General features: G+C 49.9%; 2 protein-coding genes across 3 annotated transcripts; both read right to left on the bottom strand.

Moving 5' to 3' along the window:
* Positions 1–2,251: 2,251 nt before the first annotated feature.
* On the bottom strand, positions 2,252–8,648 carry LAT (linker for activation of T cells). Of its 2 annotated transcripts, XM_072598283.1 has the most exons (12): positions 8,525–8,648; positions 7,837–7,939; positions 7,581–7,635; positions 7,355–7,395; positions 3,950–4,010; positions 3,651–3,712; positions 3,496–3,540; positions 3,302–3,350; positions 3,117–3,217; positions 2,835–2,888; positions 2,639–2,701; positions 2,252–2,491 (listed from the first exon to the last, which is right to left on the bottom strand). In XM_072598283.1, the coding sequence occupies exons 2-12, from the start codon at positions 7,937–7,939 to the stop codon at positions 2,370–2,372; spliced, it is 756 nt and encodes a 251-aa protein (XP_072454384.1). In that variant the 5' UTR covers positions 8,525–8,648; the 3' UTR covers positions 2,252–2,369. The 2 variants fall into 2 exon arrangements, with proteins under 2 accessions (XP_072454384.1, XP_072454376.1); XM_072598275.1 differs by lacking the exon at positions 8,525–8,648 and having other exon boundaries at positions 7,837–8,083.
* Positions 8,649–9,371: 723 nt separating this feature from the next.
* SPNS1 (SPNS lysolipid transporter 1, lysophospholipid) lies at positions 9,372–16,858 on the bottom strand. The gene is made up of 13 exons (XM_072598252.1): positions 16,735–16,858; positions 15,718–16,018; positions 15,129–15,194; positions 14,828–14,964; positions 14,220–14,371; positions 13,994–14,060; positions 13,505–13,650; positions 12,948–13,103; positions 11,960–12,149; positions 11,619–11,684; positions 11,100–11,198; positions 10,217–10,388; positions 9,372–9,943 (listed from the first exon to the last, which is right to left on the bottom strand). Exons 2-13 carry the CDS (start codon positions 15,965–15,967, stop codon positions 9,849–9,851), a joined length of 1,596 nt encoding a protein of 531 aa, XP_072454353.1. The 5' UTR covers positions 15,968–16,018; positions 16,735–16,858; the 3' UTR covers positions 9,372–9,848.
* Between the last annotated feature and the right edge of the window lie 811 nt (positions 16,859–17,669).

The following is a 17,669-nucleotide window of genomic DNA, read 5'->3' on the forward strand; positions in this document are numbered from 1 at the left end:
TTACCAAGTGAAGTTAGGGCCCAGGTCCCAACCCTGAGGGACATGTACAGTTGAGGGTGTGATCAGAATATTCTGACAGGTGGGAGAACAAGCAGAATGATGTTCTGAAAACCTAAAATTATCAAGGAAAAGAGGATGATGAATAGCATGGAAGGCTACAGAGAAGTCATGGATGAGAACTGAGAAAAGACCATTCAGTGGGGTCCACGGTTCTTTGCAGGGCCTGAGACCCTTCCAGCGTACCTCCATGAGATCAAAATAATTTTCGTATTAAGATGTTATTGACTATTAAAACACTCTTTCCTTTTCCAATTACCTGTGAGGTTAGATTTTGTTCATATACTTCAACCACATATCACAACTGATTAAAGGCAGAGGCAAATATGAAAATCTAGCTGTCTTTGACTAATCCAGACATTAAAGAGATTTGCAAAAATATATAGAACAATTGTTCTCAATAAATCTAGTTTTAGAAAAGTTTTCATCAAAAAATGTATAATTTATGTTAACATGTAATGGATTTATTATTTTTGAAGGAATTAATATTTCAAAATGTTATCGGTTTCAATATGGTGAATATCAAAAGATATAATTGACATAAATTAAAGCTCTTGTGGAAGGGGGATCCTCAGTCATTTTTAAGAGGGCCCAAGGGTCCTGAGACCATAAAGTCTGAGAACTTCTGGGATCTTTAAGATTTCTTTTCTCTCTGTATCTTTTTTCTCTATAAAGTCTACAAGATTTCAGTCATATTATGGGTATAATAGGTTTTTGCATGATTGCCCATGACTTTAACCATATCAATAGAAGGAGAAAAGCATTCTGAACAACTTTTTTTAAGGGTATCTCCTATCACTTTTATTTCCAAATAGATTCTTCCCCCAACCTACCTTACCAAGAGAATCATCCTCTAGATAACAGAACAAGGTGGGAAAACAGTTCAGAAAAAATACCCAAAATAAATGTTCCACTCCTTTAATTCCCTCCTTCCACAAAGAATGTGTTTTCTCATCTTTTTTTGGGGGGGGGGGGGGAAAGGGTCCTGGAGTGGAGGGGTGGGGTCCAGCTTGGTCAGTTTTTATCACTGTGGTCTCCATTCCTTCCCTTTACATTGTTGTAACTGTATATATCATTTTCCAGGTTCTGTTGACTTCACTCTGCATCAGTTCATGACTTTCCATGCTGCTCTGTATTCCTCATATTTGCTACAACCTTACGGCTCAGTAATATCCCATCACACTCACATTTGCTTAGCCATTCCCCACTGGATAGATATATATTTTGTCCTCAGTTCTTTGCTACCACATAAGATAATGCTAAAAATGTTTGGGTGTATACCAAGCCTTTCTTTTTCACCTTTGACATGCTTTGGGAGACATACACACCAGCACTGAGATCTCTGGGTTAAATGGCATGGATGATTTAGTCGCTTCTTCCTCAGCGTAATTCCAAATGACTTTGAAGAGTGATTATACCAATTTATGGCTCCATCCAACAGTGCATGAATGTGCCTATCTTTTTACAGCCCTTCAAACATTTGACCATTGCCATCTTTTGTCATCTTTGCCCATTTGCAGAGTATGAGGTGGAGCATGAGAGTTGTTTCATTGTTCATTTCAGTTATTAGTATATGGAGCATTCTTTCATAGGGTTCAAAAATGACGTTCTAAATGAACATTTAGAATGTAGATTGCTCATAAATTCGGGCATACCTGGTTTTTAGTAGCCATCTCAGGGCCTGAGCACAAGGGTGGATAGAATACATACTTTTTTTTCATATATATGCAGACATGTATTATTTCTGGATATGGAAATACACATACACACACTCAGACCCAAGGGTATAAACAGAGACATACACACTCATTCACACCCTCTATCTTTCCTCATTCCACACAGAACCACAGCCACACTTAGCTAGAAAGTCTTGGACTTTATTTTAATACACTAAGGAAGGACTATAGCCCACAGGCTAAGGAACAAAGAGGGTAGTTGTTCTCAGGCTACGTCAGAAGAAGGTGCAGACTGCTTGGGACCAGGTGGGGGCAGGGGAATTTCCAAAGTGACAATAAGTTAAAGGGTTCACTCTCAGGATTGTGTCAGGATAGGAACCAGAGATCAGGGGTGGTCAGTAGTTCCACTGATGCTTCCTTTCCCCTATATCCAAAACACACTGGGCCTCAGGCTGTCAAATAAAAGAAGGCAGTGAGAATGATTTGAATTGAGCAGATACCTCAGAGACTGGGGTAAGAGGGGTTCCTAAGAAGGAGTTGGCTCTGTGGAGAGTGACTGGATATATTTGGGGGGAGAAGAGGAAGGGAGAGCACCATTGGGTTACCAGGAGTGGGAAGGCTGGGTATCTTTTAGGGTCAGAGTGGGGAGGGAGAGGAGAAGGGCTTGAGTATTCTCTCACTGAAGGAGTGTCCATTTTGATCCTGTACGTTCTCATAATCGGGTCCCTCTTCCTCACCATCCTGGTCAGTCACTGGGGCTGCAGAGGGAAGGGATGAATGTAAACCCTGATCCTCAGACTCCTAGCCTGATGACTCCTTTGTATCCTCCCTCTCCCTAGTGCTCACTCCCCAAGGGGCCTGTCCCAGCTGGAAACTCTCCCCCACCCCCTCTACTCCAGACTCACTCCTGTTGGAAGGTGTTCTTTCGTCTTGGGCTTCTGGCACATTCACATACTCACAGCTTCCACCTGGATGGAAAGATAGAAAAGGAGTTGTAGGGAGAGGGTGCAGGGGAGGGGGGAGGGGAAGGGTCCTCTTTGTTCGGGAAGGAAAGAGAGAAAGACAAGGAGGAGGTAGTGGCATGGGCAGATAGTCACTTACCCAGAGACACCTCTGTACTCCCTGAGACATTCACATAATCCTCTCCCCATAGCACTACAGGAAAATACCCGAGGATGAAGAAGTCAGAGCCAGGACACCCAGAGACCACCCTCCATGTCACCGGTAAATACCCCAACATACAAACACATGGGTAACCAACCACACAGAAACTTCCCCATTCCTGCCCAGTCCAGTTGTCCAGACAATGCACTCCTCCTCCAACCTAAACCACTCCCTACCCCCGCTACTCCACCCCACCCCTGAAAATCTCTCCCAACTTACAGGGGGATGGACTATCTCTAAGGCCAGAACTTTCCAGGTTAGGTGCTGAGTTGGACAAAGGTGCAGAACCAGCGTTCGGGCAGTCATCCGGTAGAACCACGCTGCCAAAGGCAAACAGGACAGTGTGACCCCCAAGCCTCTCTTTTCTCAAAGACCATCTCTTTGAGGCCAACCCTACTACTCACAGATAGCCTTCATTGTGGTAATCCTCATCTTCATCAGCATCCTCACATTCTAGTTCCAGGGAAAACACAGGTATCTGAGTAGATGGTCTGGGGAGGCTCGATCCCCCTCCCCCACTCAGCCCATTCCTTCCTCCCTTCCTCCCATGCCCAAAGTCCCAGCCTAACCACCCCCTCTCCCCCCCACCACACACTACCAGGGGTGACTGATATACCCTCATTCTCGTAACTGGGCTCACTGCCTGGGAAGGAAAGGGAGAGTCACCATCAGTTCAAAAACCCAGCCTGAGCCAGGATCACCCACTTCAGGCTATAGAACCACCCTTCATAACTAGCTCATTGTCCAACTCACGGGTGTCTGGATCTCGTCGAGAAGTAATCTCACGTGACAACACTGGATGTCGTGGAGAATTCCTAAAGGGTTAAAAATTAGGGGTCACCCCTTGAAGAATGGAGGGATCTTTGAGAGGCCAAAGGAGTGGGAGGAGTAGTGATGCCTTGGCTCAGGGGAGACAGGAAGGTAGGAAGACAGAAGACTGAGGGCGATGATTTAGACAGTCCAGGATTCAAAGAAGGCCAGACAGTAAGAAGGCAGAGACCCCAGACTTCAGGTTAGACTGGGGTGACTGGGAAAAAAGGGTAGATACTTACGGGATAGGGAGCAGCACCTCTGGCTGGCTGGGTATTGTAGATGGAAACGTAACATTAGTGTCTGTGGGGTAAAGATTAGGGGTACATGGCATCAGAGGACCTGGGGTAGGGGGAAGGAATCAGGACAGGGCTGAGAGCACCAAGGAGAGGCAGAGGACCCTCAATGTGGCCCTCAGTGCCTAAAAGGACATTTTCTTCAAGAAATTCAAGATCCAAGGGGACTGGGGACTGAGGGGTCTCTTAGACAAGTTCATTATTCATTCAACAAACATTAATGAAGTGCTCACTACATCCAGAACATACAGAACACTGGGCTAAAAGCACCATGAACAAAATTTAGCAGACATGGCCCATAGCCCTCTCATGGAACCTAAAACCCAGTAAGGGAGAAGACACAAGAACAGATGGCTAGCATTCACAATATTACATGAGAAATGTATCAGAGAGTTGACAAAACAACGGGATAGGAGGTCAGAGGGAGAAAGTTATTGACTGGGGGAGGGGGGAGCTTCCCAGATACGGGGGTGGGGGCTTAAAAAAAAGATGGCAGGAATTCGGTACGTGAAGAGAGGAAAGGAGGACATTTCAGGGATAGGACACATAAGGGGAGGTTCTATTGCTTCTTCCTTTTAGAAAAAATATAATTTTTAATATTTTAATTTTTACTTATTTTATTATTTATCTGATGTTATTTTTAATATATTTTTAAAATATTATTACATGCAATTGTTTCTGAAAGCCCTTCACATCTATCTACAGTGCAGGATCACAGAATTTAAATCTGTAAGAGAAATTTCAGAGTTCAAGTTTGGCTTAATTACCTCACTTTACAGAGAAGGGCCTGTCCAAGGTCAGCTAATAGGTAACAGGGTGAGCTCTCAAAGCCCATCCTTCCTACAGATATTTCCACTTAAGTCTACTGTGATCATTTAGTAGTTTTTGCCAAATTCCTCCTTGGGAGAGGTGAAATTCTCCAGCTCTCCTGGCCTTAGTGAGGGAAATATCCTCCCCCCCCCCCCCCCCCCCCCCCGCCCCAACCTATACAATGGAAATTCAATAGGACACAACACGGCTAAAGTTAATTTTTAAAATACCAGGTTGAACAAATATGGCAAAAAATACCGTCAGCAAGAGCAAAAAGCACGTGTAGAGTTGTAAAAGTTATTAACCTGTCATCTCCCAAATTTCCTAATCCTGTCTGATTTGTGGGAGCCCTATTTCTCTACATCTCCTTATTCCTTTTCCCAAACTAATAAAGGAGGAGGTGCAGGCCACATGTGGGGGTAGTATGGCATGAGTCACTAGAAAGTAATGGCTTCCTGGGGACGTGACTCCCTTCAAGACTCAACTCACGTACCTTCTACAAGAAGCCCTTCCTCACCCCTCTCAGGCATTAGTACTCACCTCTCCTTAAATTACTTGGCATTCATTCATCTGTGAACATGTAATTCCCACCACCATGTGCCCAGGAGAATGTGAACTCCTTGTAAGCAAGAACTATCTTTTTTGTCTTTATACGTCTAACACAGAGGCCTGCCACAGAGTTGGTGTGTGTCCTTTGATCTCGAAAAAGACCATGATATCAGGGAAGTGATGCCATGACCTGTTAGAGAACTGGATTTAAGTGAGGGAGGGCTGTACAGTTACCAGCCTCACTTTGTCCTCCTGAGTCACCTAGATTCAGTAGTCGGATATAGATCAGGACGACTGGAGACGGCCCTGGATGCAGCGGGAGACCCTGGCCTTTTTAAGTTCAGGTCTTTCCAAATTCTCACTTTGACTGAGGTGACACCCATTCAACAAGTAAGGCAGGGTAAGAAATGAGCCAAGTAATGAAAGAAAAATCAGGGCTCCTGACCAGAAGAGAAACAATTAATATTTACATTCACTCTGAGCCATCAGGGCTTCAATAGTGACCACTAAGTGGGGCTTGGGCTGGGATCTATTGTTGGCCAATCAATGACAGCCAAAGTGAATTGGGTTTAAGGCATGGTCTTTGAGAAAAAAATCTAGCTCATAAACCACAAAATATCTTGCTACGTTTCAGCCCTAAAAATTTCTACTTTTTGGGTAAAGTACCATAAGATTATGATACCTTATGTGGGCAGAGAGAGAGGAAGGAGAAAAGAGAAGGAGGGAGAGAGGGAGGGAGGGAGGGAGGGAAGGAAGGAAGGAAGGAAGGAAGGAAGGAAGGAAGGAAGGAAGGAAGGAAGGAAGGAAGGAAGGAAGGAAGGAGGGAGGGAGGGAGGGAGGAAGGAAGGGAGAGGAGGGAGGGGGGAAGGAGAGGAGGGAGGGGGGAGGGAGGAAAGAAGGGAAGAAGGAAGAGCTGCATTGCCCAACTGGAACTAGCCAGTTGAGTTCGGGCAGATCAGATTATTCACAGGTTATCTGTCCTTCTTTCTCAAAGAGGACCACGACATCAAGAAGGTGATGACATGACTTGCAAGTGAACTGGATTTAAGTGAAAGAGGGCTGTGCGAAGTCACCAACCTCACTTTCTCCTCCAGAGTCATCTGGGTCCAGGGGCAAGATATAGATCAGGAGGCCTAGAGATCCTGCCACATTTGATTAAATGTAGGCATTTGATTAAATGCTTATGGAACTGCACTAAGTGGTTTGTGATCGGGTAATTCAATTCCATGAACTACTTCATTAAGCAGTCCCCTCTGTGCCTGCACAGCTTGGGATGGGAAGAAACACAAAGAGGAGAAACAGTCCTTGTCCTCTTGGAGCTATCAGGAGGCTGAACATCTCAGTGTCTAAAGAGTCTAGTCTTAATGAGTCTCAAAGCAAAGGTTCTTAACATGTGGTCTGTGGATACACTTCAGGGGCTCCACAAACTGGGATGGAAAAAGTTACATCTTTATCTTCACTAATTCTAACTGAAATTGAGCATTTCTTTAGAACACACTATTATTCTGAGAAGGGGTCCACAGGTTCCAACAGAGGGGACATGAGGCCATAGCACAAAAAAAGTAAAAAACCCCTGCCTTAAAGGGTCACTTTGCATTGGAGCTGGGCTTACAGAAGGGACAAAGAACTGGGCTTAGCTCTATGACCTCAAGCAATTTATCCCCTTCCTCCGGGGTCCCATCTTCCTGTCCCCCAAACTTGTGCCTCAGTTTGATCTTCTGTAAAATGAAGTCAGACTGGATAAATCTCTGAAACATCCTCCAGCTCTAAATTCAAGGATGCTGTGGGTCAAAGGTTGTGGTAGACATTTCAAGGGCAGGAGACTGGGAACAATGCAGACACATAACAGAAGCCATACCTTTCAAATTCTCCCTTTCTGACGCACAGACACATACCCACTCACACAGTGACTCTCCCCCAAGACTTCATTCCCTTATTTCTCAAAGCAGTCCCAGGGAAATATAGTGTACTGAGACCTCCTGCCATACTCACAGGGGCGTTTGAGGATGACTAATCCAGTGACTGGCGGATCTCTAGTGGAAAGAAGGAAGGCATGGGCTGGGGGTTGTAGAAGACAAGGCCTTGTACTTCCACACCCACCTCCAGCCACTGCCCCAATGTTTTCTCACCAAACAGCCCCTCCTCAGCTAGCTCCCCTCCTTCCAACACTGGTCCATCATAGCCACCATTTGGGAATGAGGAATAGTCAGACACTCACCTACCACTTGTGGGGACCTCCAAGTTGGGGCCTGTGGGGGAGGAGGCAGGTGAGGCTGAAGGGATGGGACAGGAACAGGAGTTACTTTAGGCTAGGGTAAGGAACAAGGGAGAGGTGACGCCGTAAGAGGGACAGTGGATGAATTTGTGAATATGGGAACATAGGATCCTTTGTGCAAGGTGAAGAGATAGTTTACAAGGTTGACTGGGTCTAGGGGCCTTCAAGTTAGAGATGAACTTAAAAGTATTTCACTTACCAGGGAGGTCCCGACAACACAAACACAGGGCAGTGACAAGCAGGGCTGGGAACAGTAGAATGAGGAGCCAGAGGAGGCTAGGACCCAGAGAGGTGGTCTCCATCTGGGGCACAGGCCAAGACCCACAGGTTAGGGCAACCTGGAAGGCCAGTCCAGAAAGCCTTCCAACCATACCCCACCCTCATCCATTCCCCTTCCCACTTGACTGGACAGAGCAAGAATTCTCTGCTCAGATCCCAAACTTTACTCCCAAGACAATGAGTAGAAATGAAGAGTTAAAAGATTTGGGGGAAGAGAACATCTAAGCCCTCAGTAGGTAACGGTGTCACAAAAGACAGGCCATAAGGGATGGAGGCCAGAAGAGACCAGTGGTTCTAGTCTCGAGGCCCAGGAAGCCAGGTATTCAGTGTGGTGTCAAAGGGAGGCAGGGGGCTCAGCCAGTTGTCTCTGTATCAGAGGGGCTCAGATTGGCATTGAGAGATAATACAGGCAAATAAGGACCAAGTAGGAGGCTCTGTCTACCTCTTAAGCTCTCATAGGGTTAGGGTGGATATGGAACACAAGCTTAAATTCACCATGGTCTCTGCTGAGCCTTACTAGCCTACTGGGAGCTGGACAGATTGGCTGGGGTGGGGAGGGTCCTGTTTGGGCACCATAAACCCACTCCACTCCCTCCACGTCCCCATACCTGGTCCCTGGTCCCGACGGTTCTGTTCCCCGATCTCTTCTCCTCCACTCAGCGCCTGCCCGCCCGCAGCAGGAAGCTGTGGTGAGCTCCGGGCGGGGACAGGAAGTTATAGTGGCTCCTTGCATGGCTGCGCCCGCCTCCCACCCCCATCCTTGTGCCCCCCAGGGGGAGGGGAGCACTCTAGATCTCCCCCATTGCCCCAGCCCAGTAATCCTACTTGGGATGGTCTCTCAGGGGCCTTGGTAACCAAGAATTCCCAGCTGTTCTCAAAGGGTCCTTCTGGATGATTAGGGTTACTTAGTACCATAGATTAAGTCAGGGCCATATGTTCCCCAAAGAGGGTCCTGTTCATGCAAGAAACGATACACTAATGGGGAGGGCAGAGAACCGAGGAAAAGAAGAGAATGGAACTTTTAACCTCTCTCAGACTCAATTTCCATCTTTATAAAGAGTGGGTTGGACAAAGGATCTCTGACATCCTTTCTATCATCCAGGGGGTAGAAGAACAGGAGAACTACTATATTATCATCCCCAGTGGCTGGACTGCCTGTCGGACAGCGAGAGGACAAGCTTCTAAAGTGTCTATTAGGAAAAGACAGTGGGTGAGTCAGTGTCACACTGGACCAGACGTCTGAATTCCAGACGGCTAGAGCAGGGAGGGCCCTCAAAGCACGTACTCTAGACTCCTGTGGCAGGAAGGGCTCCTAAAACAGACTACCCCACGTTCTAACGCTAACATACACAGAACCCTTAGCAAAGTCAGAATCAGCGTGCCACCACACAGGGCTCCTCCCCTTCTCTCGAGTCTTGGAGCTGGGAGGGAAAAGGACACAAGCTGACGCTAGGCTCTGGTTACAAAGTTTATTCAGATAAAAATAGCACCAAACCCTCCTGCCTGGATGGTGGGGGCACCTTGCCCCTGACCCCAGGAAGGCAGCTTGGAACCCACCTATAGCGTGACAGGCAGAGAGAAAAAAGATCTTTCCTCCCCAAATGGACCTGCAGAAAGTTGAGAGCACCTGCTCTGTGGCCTTCCAACCACCTGCCCCCTCCCTGATCAGGAAATCTGTCCCTGAACCCTATTGCTGTGCATATAATGCATCTATGTGTGCGTGTGTACAGGGAGAGAAAAAGGGACAAACCTCAGTGACTGCCCCATTCCTGTGGTTCCAGGTCAGAGGTCATGATACCACACCAGCCACAGAGCTGGCATAACAGTTCAGGGTGCTGGGGTTAAACTCAGAGTCTTGCCCACCACCCACCACCCACTTATCCCCCTGAGGGGAACCAGACACAAGGTGGCCTCAGGCCATAGTCCACCCAATCAGATGAGTACACTGGACACCGGGACCTTGGTAGAACGACCACGCTGAGGGACCACAATCCGATCGTCTGGAGAGGGCATGTCCCTCAGGAGGCCTGGGGAGAGAGAAGAAGTGATGAGACCAGGGGAAGATGAACATCTCAGAGAGAAGCACAGGGCAAGAGATGGAGATAGGCCTACAGGGAGGGGACACAGGCACCCCAGTGGAAGGGAGGACTGGGAAGGTACAAATGGGCAGAAAGACAAGGAGGGGTGAGGAGGTTAGGGGGAGAAAGAGGAAGGCGGATGATAGACGGAATCTGGGGAAGGGAGAGCTGGGGACATAGACAAGGAGCCCTGGGACAAGGCCGCCAGTGGGGAAAGCTCACCTTGCACATGGAGCTGGGCTCTCTTTCGATCACCTTCAATGTACATGGCAGTGCCCAGGAAAGCTGCACCCCCAAGAACCCCGACAAAGGCACAAAGCATGAGGGAGTACTGCAGGGCCCGGAACTGGGAGAGGAAGGAAGGGGGCCAGTTACGGCGGAGACGGTCAGATATCTAGAGGGGACAAAAGAGAGCAGACAGCGGTCATATCCTGGGTAGGTGAGGAGGGCTAAGGGGCTAAGATGACTTTGTGCTAAAGGGGGACGGAGGGAGTCAGAGACGGAGGAAGCAGGACAAAGGGGAACAGAGAAGGAGACAGTCAGATTATCAGCTTTGCTTGCACCTCACAATCCCATATCTGTTCAAATGCTGCCTTGAACTGTTCTCTAGTTTGATGCCCCTTGTTTCCCTACAAAAGCTCTAGACCCAGGACTACACTGTCTTCTCCCTCCAAATCAGAGAATCAGAATTGGAAAGGATCTCATTGATTACACAGAGAAGACCTGAAACATCCTGGATCACACGACTCTACCCACAAACTTTCCTAACAAGTGGTCATCTAGCCTTCACTTGAAGAAGCCCAAGGATGAGGAGTTCACCACCTTGTTACAAGGCAGCGCATTCCACTTTCTGAAAGCTTTCTCTTTCCCCAACAAAAATCTGCCTCCCCGAGTTAAGAACAAGTATCATCTCCCTTCCCCATGATGGCTCTTCCTCTCTCAGGACAGTGCTAAATACATCAGTGGTTGCTGAAATCAGACAAACTCTCCTGGCTGACAAAGACTCTCTCTCCTTCCCTACCCCATTCTCACTGCTTCCTAACCTGCCCTGGGCCAGGATGACCCAGCCAAGGCTAAAGCCTTCCAAAAGAAGATTCACACTCACCAGCCCAATGAGGTAGGGGCTTCCAGCATCCCCCAACAGATGGGACAGGACAATCTGAAAGGCCTCTGCTGTTGACCGGCGTGTCGGAATAACCACATACTAGGTAGGGAATTGAGACCCAAAGTTAGATTCCCCAAGGAGTAAAGGGAGCTGAGAAAGCCAGAAGAGAGAGGGCTAAGCTTCGAATTCTATCAACACTTTCTGAATTAAGTTATTCAGCCCAAACTACATGGAGGGAGACAGAAGAGAACGGCTACCTTCCTTATATGATAAGTGAAATTCCTAACCCCCTGGAAGTTTCAAGTTCTGTCCCAAAAGTGGAGACGGCCTCCACTGGGGCACCCACACTCAGGTAGCAACCAATAGTCCACAAGTGAGAGCAAGATGGAATCATGGATCAGTTTCTTATGACAAAACAAAGCCACTGACCCAGGGGAACAAAAGCCTTATCAAGCTCTCACTAGCCAAGGTGCTAATCACTAGGACCTGTGCGAGGTCAGAGACGGCCCACCCTCTCACCAGCAAAATGTCTGCTACAATGGCCCAGTTCATGGACAGCAGAATCTCTCCAATGAAGATGAAAACCTGAAGAGAGAAAATGGACATCAGGGAGTAACCCTGGAAAGATCAGCAGCTTTCTGCCCTTCCCTCTACTTTTTCTTGAGCCATGTTGGGGAGCTGTAGGATTGAAGCTGGGGACCACGAGTTTTGTTTCCCCCCCAACCCTTCCACCTCCACCTACTCTCACCCACCTGCCCGCCCACTCAAGCTCAAGGCTGCTACTGGGAGAGCTGTGCCTGTGCTCTGTATGTGGGGGGCTGGTTAGCATCTGCAAATGGGGAAAAATTGAGGACACTCACATAGGTAACTACAATGCTGTCCTGGGCACAAGCCAGGGCCAGAAACAGAAAAGGGGCAGATCCCAACAATCCAGCTGCACAAACCAAAGGGTCAGCCCTGGGGTTGGTGCGGCGAAGACGGCGGCTGATCTCTACACCAGAGGCCACACCCAGAATCCCAGTCACACAGGTGATCAGTCCAAAGATGAGACTGGGAAGGAGAAAAAAAGAAGACTGAGGGAAGCAACGGGCCCAAGTCTGCCATGTTTGCGTGAAAAGTCTGTGTTTTCCAAAATTCATTGTCCTTCTCTAGCAGAATTGGGCCTAAAAGCTGAGATGCTGCTGACACCAGGTATGAGCAAGAGCTCCTGCCCTGGCTGGTACCAGCTTCTGGAAACTGTGGCTCCTCCCTGAACCCAGCCCATGGGGACCCTGGTTTTTGGCTCCAGGACTTTTATCTTTCACTAGTAAATGTCATTTCCATAGGGCTTTCGAGGCTGACCCTGTGAAATGGGCAGTTCATCCTCATTCTATGGAGGAGGACACTCAGGCTAAAAGAAGTGACTGGCCAAAGGTCACATGGAAAACATTTGAAAAGACCTGAACTCAGCTGTTCCAAATTCATGTTTCCTTCCACTCTCTCATACAGTCTCCTGCTTTCTAAACCTCTGATTTTCTCAAAACCCCAACTGGATTTCTCAATGAGTTTCTTGAACCTTCCTGGTCCCAGAGACTACCTGGCTCCCCAAGCTCAAAACCCTGCAACAGCTTGTCGCTAATGTCTCCCTTCTTTGGCCACTGTGAGCCTGGATCCCTGAATCTGACATCTGCTCCTTCTTGTCCCGTTTTACCTAGCTACCATATAGATATCAGCCCACAAAATAAGAGTTTTTAGAGGGGAAGGAAGAAGGGCCATTTATTCTGCCAAGTTGTTGACTCACTGAGGAAAAACATAAACCCAGAGCCCCTTTCCATATCCCCTCCCCACTCTGAGAAGCATTCCCAGTACCTGTCTGAAGAGGAGCAGGAATCTCCAGGGAGGCAAGGTGGGGTCTCTCCTAAGACTACTCGAGCACGGAGTAGGAATGCTGGTGCCCACAGTGCCAGGGACCCCGTGACAAAGGCCACAGCCGTGAATCCCAAGGAAGAGAACACAAAACTGGGACTGTAGCAGAAGAGAGAAGGTGAGAGTTCAAAACAATCATCTCCTATCTCTCAACAACACTTAGGGCAAGGGCAAAAGTTAATTTAGGGGAGTGAGAGAGAACAAAAGGATGGTAAAAGTTGACAGGCAACCATTTGGTATGAGCAGCATTTACCCTTATTAGGCAAGGAGACAGAAGATGAAGTGGTCCATTTCTCCTCCAATACCTGGACTGTAATTTAGCTGTCCAGCCACTAGGTGGAGATGGGTACTAAGGTTTCATGGCTCACGCTTCCCACAGAGGAGAACCAAAGCGTACACAGGATGAACTCTCACTTCATTTTACTGGAAGTGTGTAAGATTCTCCTTAAAGGGCTAAAGGGGTATGAGTGAAGGCTTGTACAAAAGTCCCTGGGACTCACTTCCGAGTCAGAGCCCGCAGATCAGCCCACCAGGAGGTAGGGTTCAAGGGAGGGGTGTCTGAATGGCGTTCCACAGCTCCGCGTGGAGGTTCCCTCACCACCAGAAACAACAGCAACACTGCAATCATCCCAAGGCCTGGCGTGACCTAAGGAGAGACAACAGTCCCCCCGACGTCAGGACACACACAGAGATCACCCATGCACACATGTGCACCCGCACACAGACCGTACATGCACAAACCACATATGCACACATGTGCATGCACACAGACCACACGCACACACCACATACACAGCGACCACATATGTACACACATGTGCACACGCATGCACATGCAAGACTGCACATGCACGCACACACCACACATGCATGTACACACACACACACATACCCACTGGTGAGAAAAACTTTGGAAAAGGGTCAACAGTGAGTAAGAGGCTCAGGAAAGATGATGTGTACACCCTCTCCATCCCTGATGGAACACTCACCCTGAGTGCCCAGTGCCAATCATCAGCAACATCCTTCACTTTAGATCCTGCGATATAACCCAGACCACTGGAAAAAAAGATTATGGAATACAGATTGGAGGATCTGCCACACAGAAGCTTCTTCTAAATGAAGCCTCTCCACCCAGACTAATTTTTTTATCTCTTATTCTCCAGGTCTGAAGACAGTGCCCTAGTTCCTCCTACTTCCTGACCCCCGCAACCTCACCTGCCCACAGGGATGGCAAAGTAGAAGATGCTGAGCATCCGACTGCGCTGATCAGCCACGAAGAGGTCAGCAATGAGGGTGGGGGCGATGGTAGAGTAACTGGCCTCCCCGACCCCTACCAAGCCCCGGGTAAAGAGAAGAAGCCAAAATCTCTGGGAAAAGAATTAAAAACAAACCAAATATTGGACGTTCTCCACCTCAGAGAGTTTCACAGACCCTTTACTGACCTCCCTGGCTTTCCAAGCTTCGCGGCAAAATAAAATGAACAAAATCTACCTGAAATGCTGACTTAGGAAGTTATCTACATAGAAATGATAGTTGAAACCACATCAGTAATTCAGTTCTCTAAGGGAGAGAACACAGAGAAGAAAAGAGAATCAAGGACAAAGCCTTGGGAAACATCTACATTTATGGGATGGGCAGAGAAATGAAAAAAACACAGAGGTTAAGTGTGGGAGAAAATGAATGTCCCCATAACTCTGATGTTCTCAGGTAACAGAGTAAACAAAGACAAAGTAACACATGAGTTTGTTGTGGGTCCGTCCCACCATGGATCACCAGGATGTGCACTTTGAAAGTGGGGCCACAACCAAGGGATACTTGTTCACCTCTCTAGGGATGAATGAAGAACCCAGAGTCACCAGTGACCAGAAGGCAATGCCACCACACATGAGGTACTTCCTGTTATATCTGTCACCCAGGTAGCCAAATACGGGGGCCAGGACCATATAACTGGAAATAAACACTGGAGAAAAGAAAGAAGGATTAAACCCTCCCATCAGAATGCCCTGTCTCCCCACCCAAAGACCCCATATCACTGAAGAGTTACAGGGGGAGAAAAATTTCTCAGATTTAGGACATTCCTCCTCATACTGAAAGCAGCTTATCCTAGGGATAATCCCCACTCACCAGTCTGAATGAGGCCAGAGCTGCTGTCACCAATTTCAAAGAACTGCTCAATGTCTGGAAGAACACCTGAAAAACAGTTCAGTGGAAAGGAAAGTAGTGAAGGAAGGAAAATATCCTTTAAATCAAGCTTTTCTCCCTCTTCTAACCAGTAATGGCATCACCTCCAAGAGCCCTTGGTCTTTTCTTGGTTGCTTTAAAATTCAATTCAATGTTTACTAAGCACCATCATGTGCAAAGTGTTCAGGACACAAAACCAAAAATAAAAGTCTCCACCTCCAAGGATGGGCAGCTAGGTGGCTCAGTGGATAGACTGCTGGGCTTGAAGTCAGGAAGAGTTCCTGAGTTCAAATCTGGCCTTAGGACACTTGCTAGCTGTGTGATCTTGGGTTAAGTCATTTAAACCCTGTTTGCCTCCGTTTGGCTTCTGTGAAATAAGCTGGAAGATGAAATGGCAAAGCACTCCAGTATCTTTGCCAAGGAAACCCCAAAATGGGATTATGAAGAGTCCGACATGACTGAAAAAATGACAACATCGACAACCACCACCTTCAAGAATCCTGTGTTACAAAAGTCCTTCCAAATAAATTACCTGCCACAGTGAAGCGGTCCATGTAGTTAAGAAGGTTGATGTAGCAAAGCACACCCACAATCAAAGTTGCATGGCCGGGGGAGATGCCTGTTATCAGCTGTAGCCCTTCCCCGTCTGGGTCTTCTCTGTCCTGGGGCTGTGATGCCCCCAAACTTGCAGCCCCAGGGGCTGGGCCCCCCAGGCCTTCTTCTGTGTCATCTGCTTGGCTGAGAAATGGGGTTGTGTCCGGCTGACCCAGCAGCCCAGACATCGCTGCCCCTCAGCCAGCTCTCTCTGTGGCTACTTGTCCGGCCAAGTGATCCTGCAGGGAAGAGGAGGACACGTTCACTACGACGATGCAAAGGAGGATGGAGAGAGAGCCGTGGGAGGGAAGCCGAGCCCCTTCTCGCCCCGGTTTTCACCAGGAAGGCCGCGGAGGCCCCGGAAACACCGCGGCCCCGCCTGCGTGACAAGGGGGGCGAATCGAGGGACGCCGGCCGGGGAGCCTCAGCTCACAGCTCCCGACGGGCCTTCGCTGGGAAAGGGACGTGTGTCACCCCAACAGGCGGCACAAAGACCCAGAGAAGACGTCCGCCAACACTCGGGAGGGCGTTACCCTCGCAATCTAAGAGGTGACGGCGCTGCGTCTGTCTTACAAGGGACAACACTGGGCACTCAAACGCTCCAGCCATCGGAGGCGGTCTGGCCGGCCTCCAGCCCCTCCCACCGAACGCGGAAGGCGGACACAAAACAGAGGCACGTGGTCACGGCGACCCCCCCCCAGGGAAGCGGAGGAGGCGGGCTCAGGCCCCCCGCGGGGCCGGGGCCGGGGGGCAGGCTAGTGCACCGAGGTCTGAACACCGAGGGGGCAGGCCCTGCCTTCCAGAGCCCAGAAAGAGGGGTCCGCGCAGCAAGGAGAACCCCAGGCAGGCCAGGTTTACCGGGAGAAGGGGCGGGGGATGCGGTCCGGGACGCGGCCCAGCCCCAGCCCAGCCGCGCTCCGAACCGCCCCCCTTGGGTCCGGGGAGCTCCTCTTACCCCGGGTGCTGCACAGGTCCCGGCGCTCACCGGCCCTCCTGCCGCCACCCGCTCCTCCAGCTGCTACCCGGAGCGCTCAGGCACCGAACGGCCTCGCGGCCACCGCCATGATGGCTACAAGGAGGTCATGTGACCCGGGCGCATGCGTGAGCCGGCGACCCTGACCGAGGCGTCACGTGATAGGCCCAGGATCCGAGCACGTGACCGGGCAGGCTACGCGTTACTATGGCAGTAAGAGGACTGGTTTCCAACCTTCCCCGCAGCCCCTCCCGAGGCCTCCACGGCCCGCCAGAGCCGGGCGCGGCCCCGCGCCCCGAGAAGCAGGGAGTTGGGGTGTCGTGGCTCCCCTCGGACCCGGGCCGGCGCCTGATACGCGCCTGACGCCGCACGAATCCCTGGGCCCCGGAGGCGCTGCCTCGGCGGCCTCCCGTCCCCGCCAGCCCCCGACCTAAGCACCCTGCTGGCGCGGCCGCCCCGAGCCCCCCTCTAGCGAACGGCCCCGGCTGCCCAGGCCGTGAGGTGATGGGTCCCATCCCATAGCCCGAGGCGCCGGACCGCGGGCAGAAATGGGGTTCCCGGGCGCCCCCCCGCGGCCGCAGCGGGACACCGCGTAGGGAGGAGTTGGGGAAAGATGGGAACCCTGGCCCCCAGGGCTCGCCCCTTTCACCCCGACCTGCGGCAAGGTTACCCGCCTTTGAAAGCCCCGCGGTTATCGAGATCGTCCTGGGCAGTGATCGCCGCCTGCCAGGCACTTGCCGTACGACTTGTGCACTTGCTACAGACAGTGTGCGCGCTGGTTACTTGTGCGGATGTGACACGGCAAGACCCCCCTGACGCCCCGGCACCAACAGGCTTCCTTCTGCTTCTGTGGCGGCGGCCAAGCTCCGGCGGGTCCTACAGAGCTGGGCAGGCTTTCGGTAAGGGCCCAGCCCCTG

This window comes from Notamacropus eugenii, chromosome 1 (genome assembly GCF_028372415.1).
Source record: "Notamacropus eugenii isolate mMacEug1 chromosome 1, mMacEug1.pri_v2, whole genome shotgun sequence".
Lineage (NCBI taxonomy): Eukaryota > Metazoa > Chordata > Mammalia > Diprotodontia > Macropodidae > Notamacropus > Notamacropus eugenii.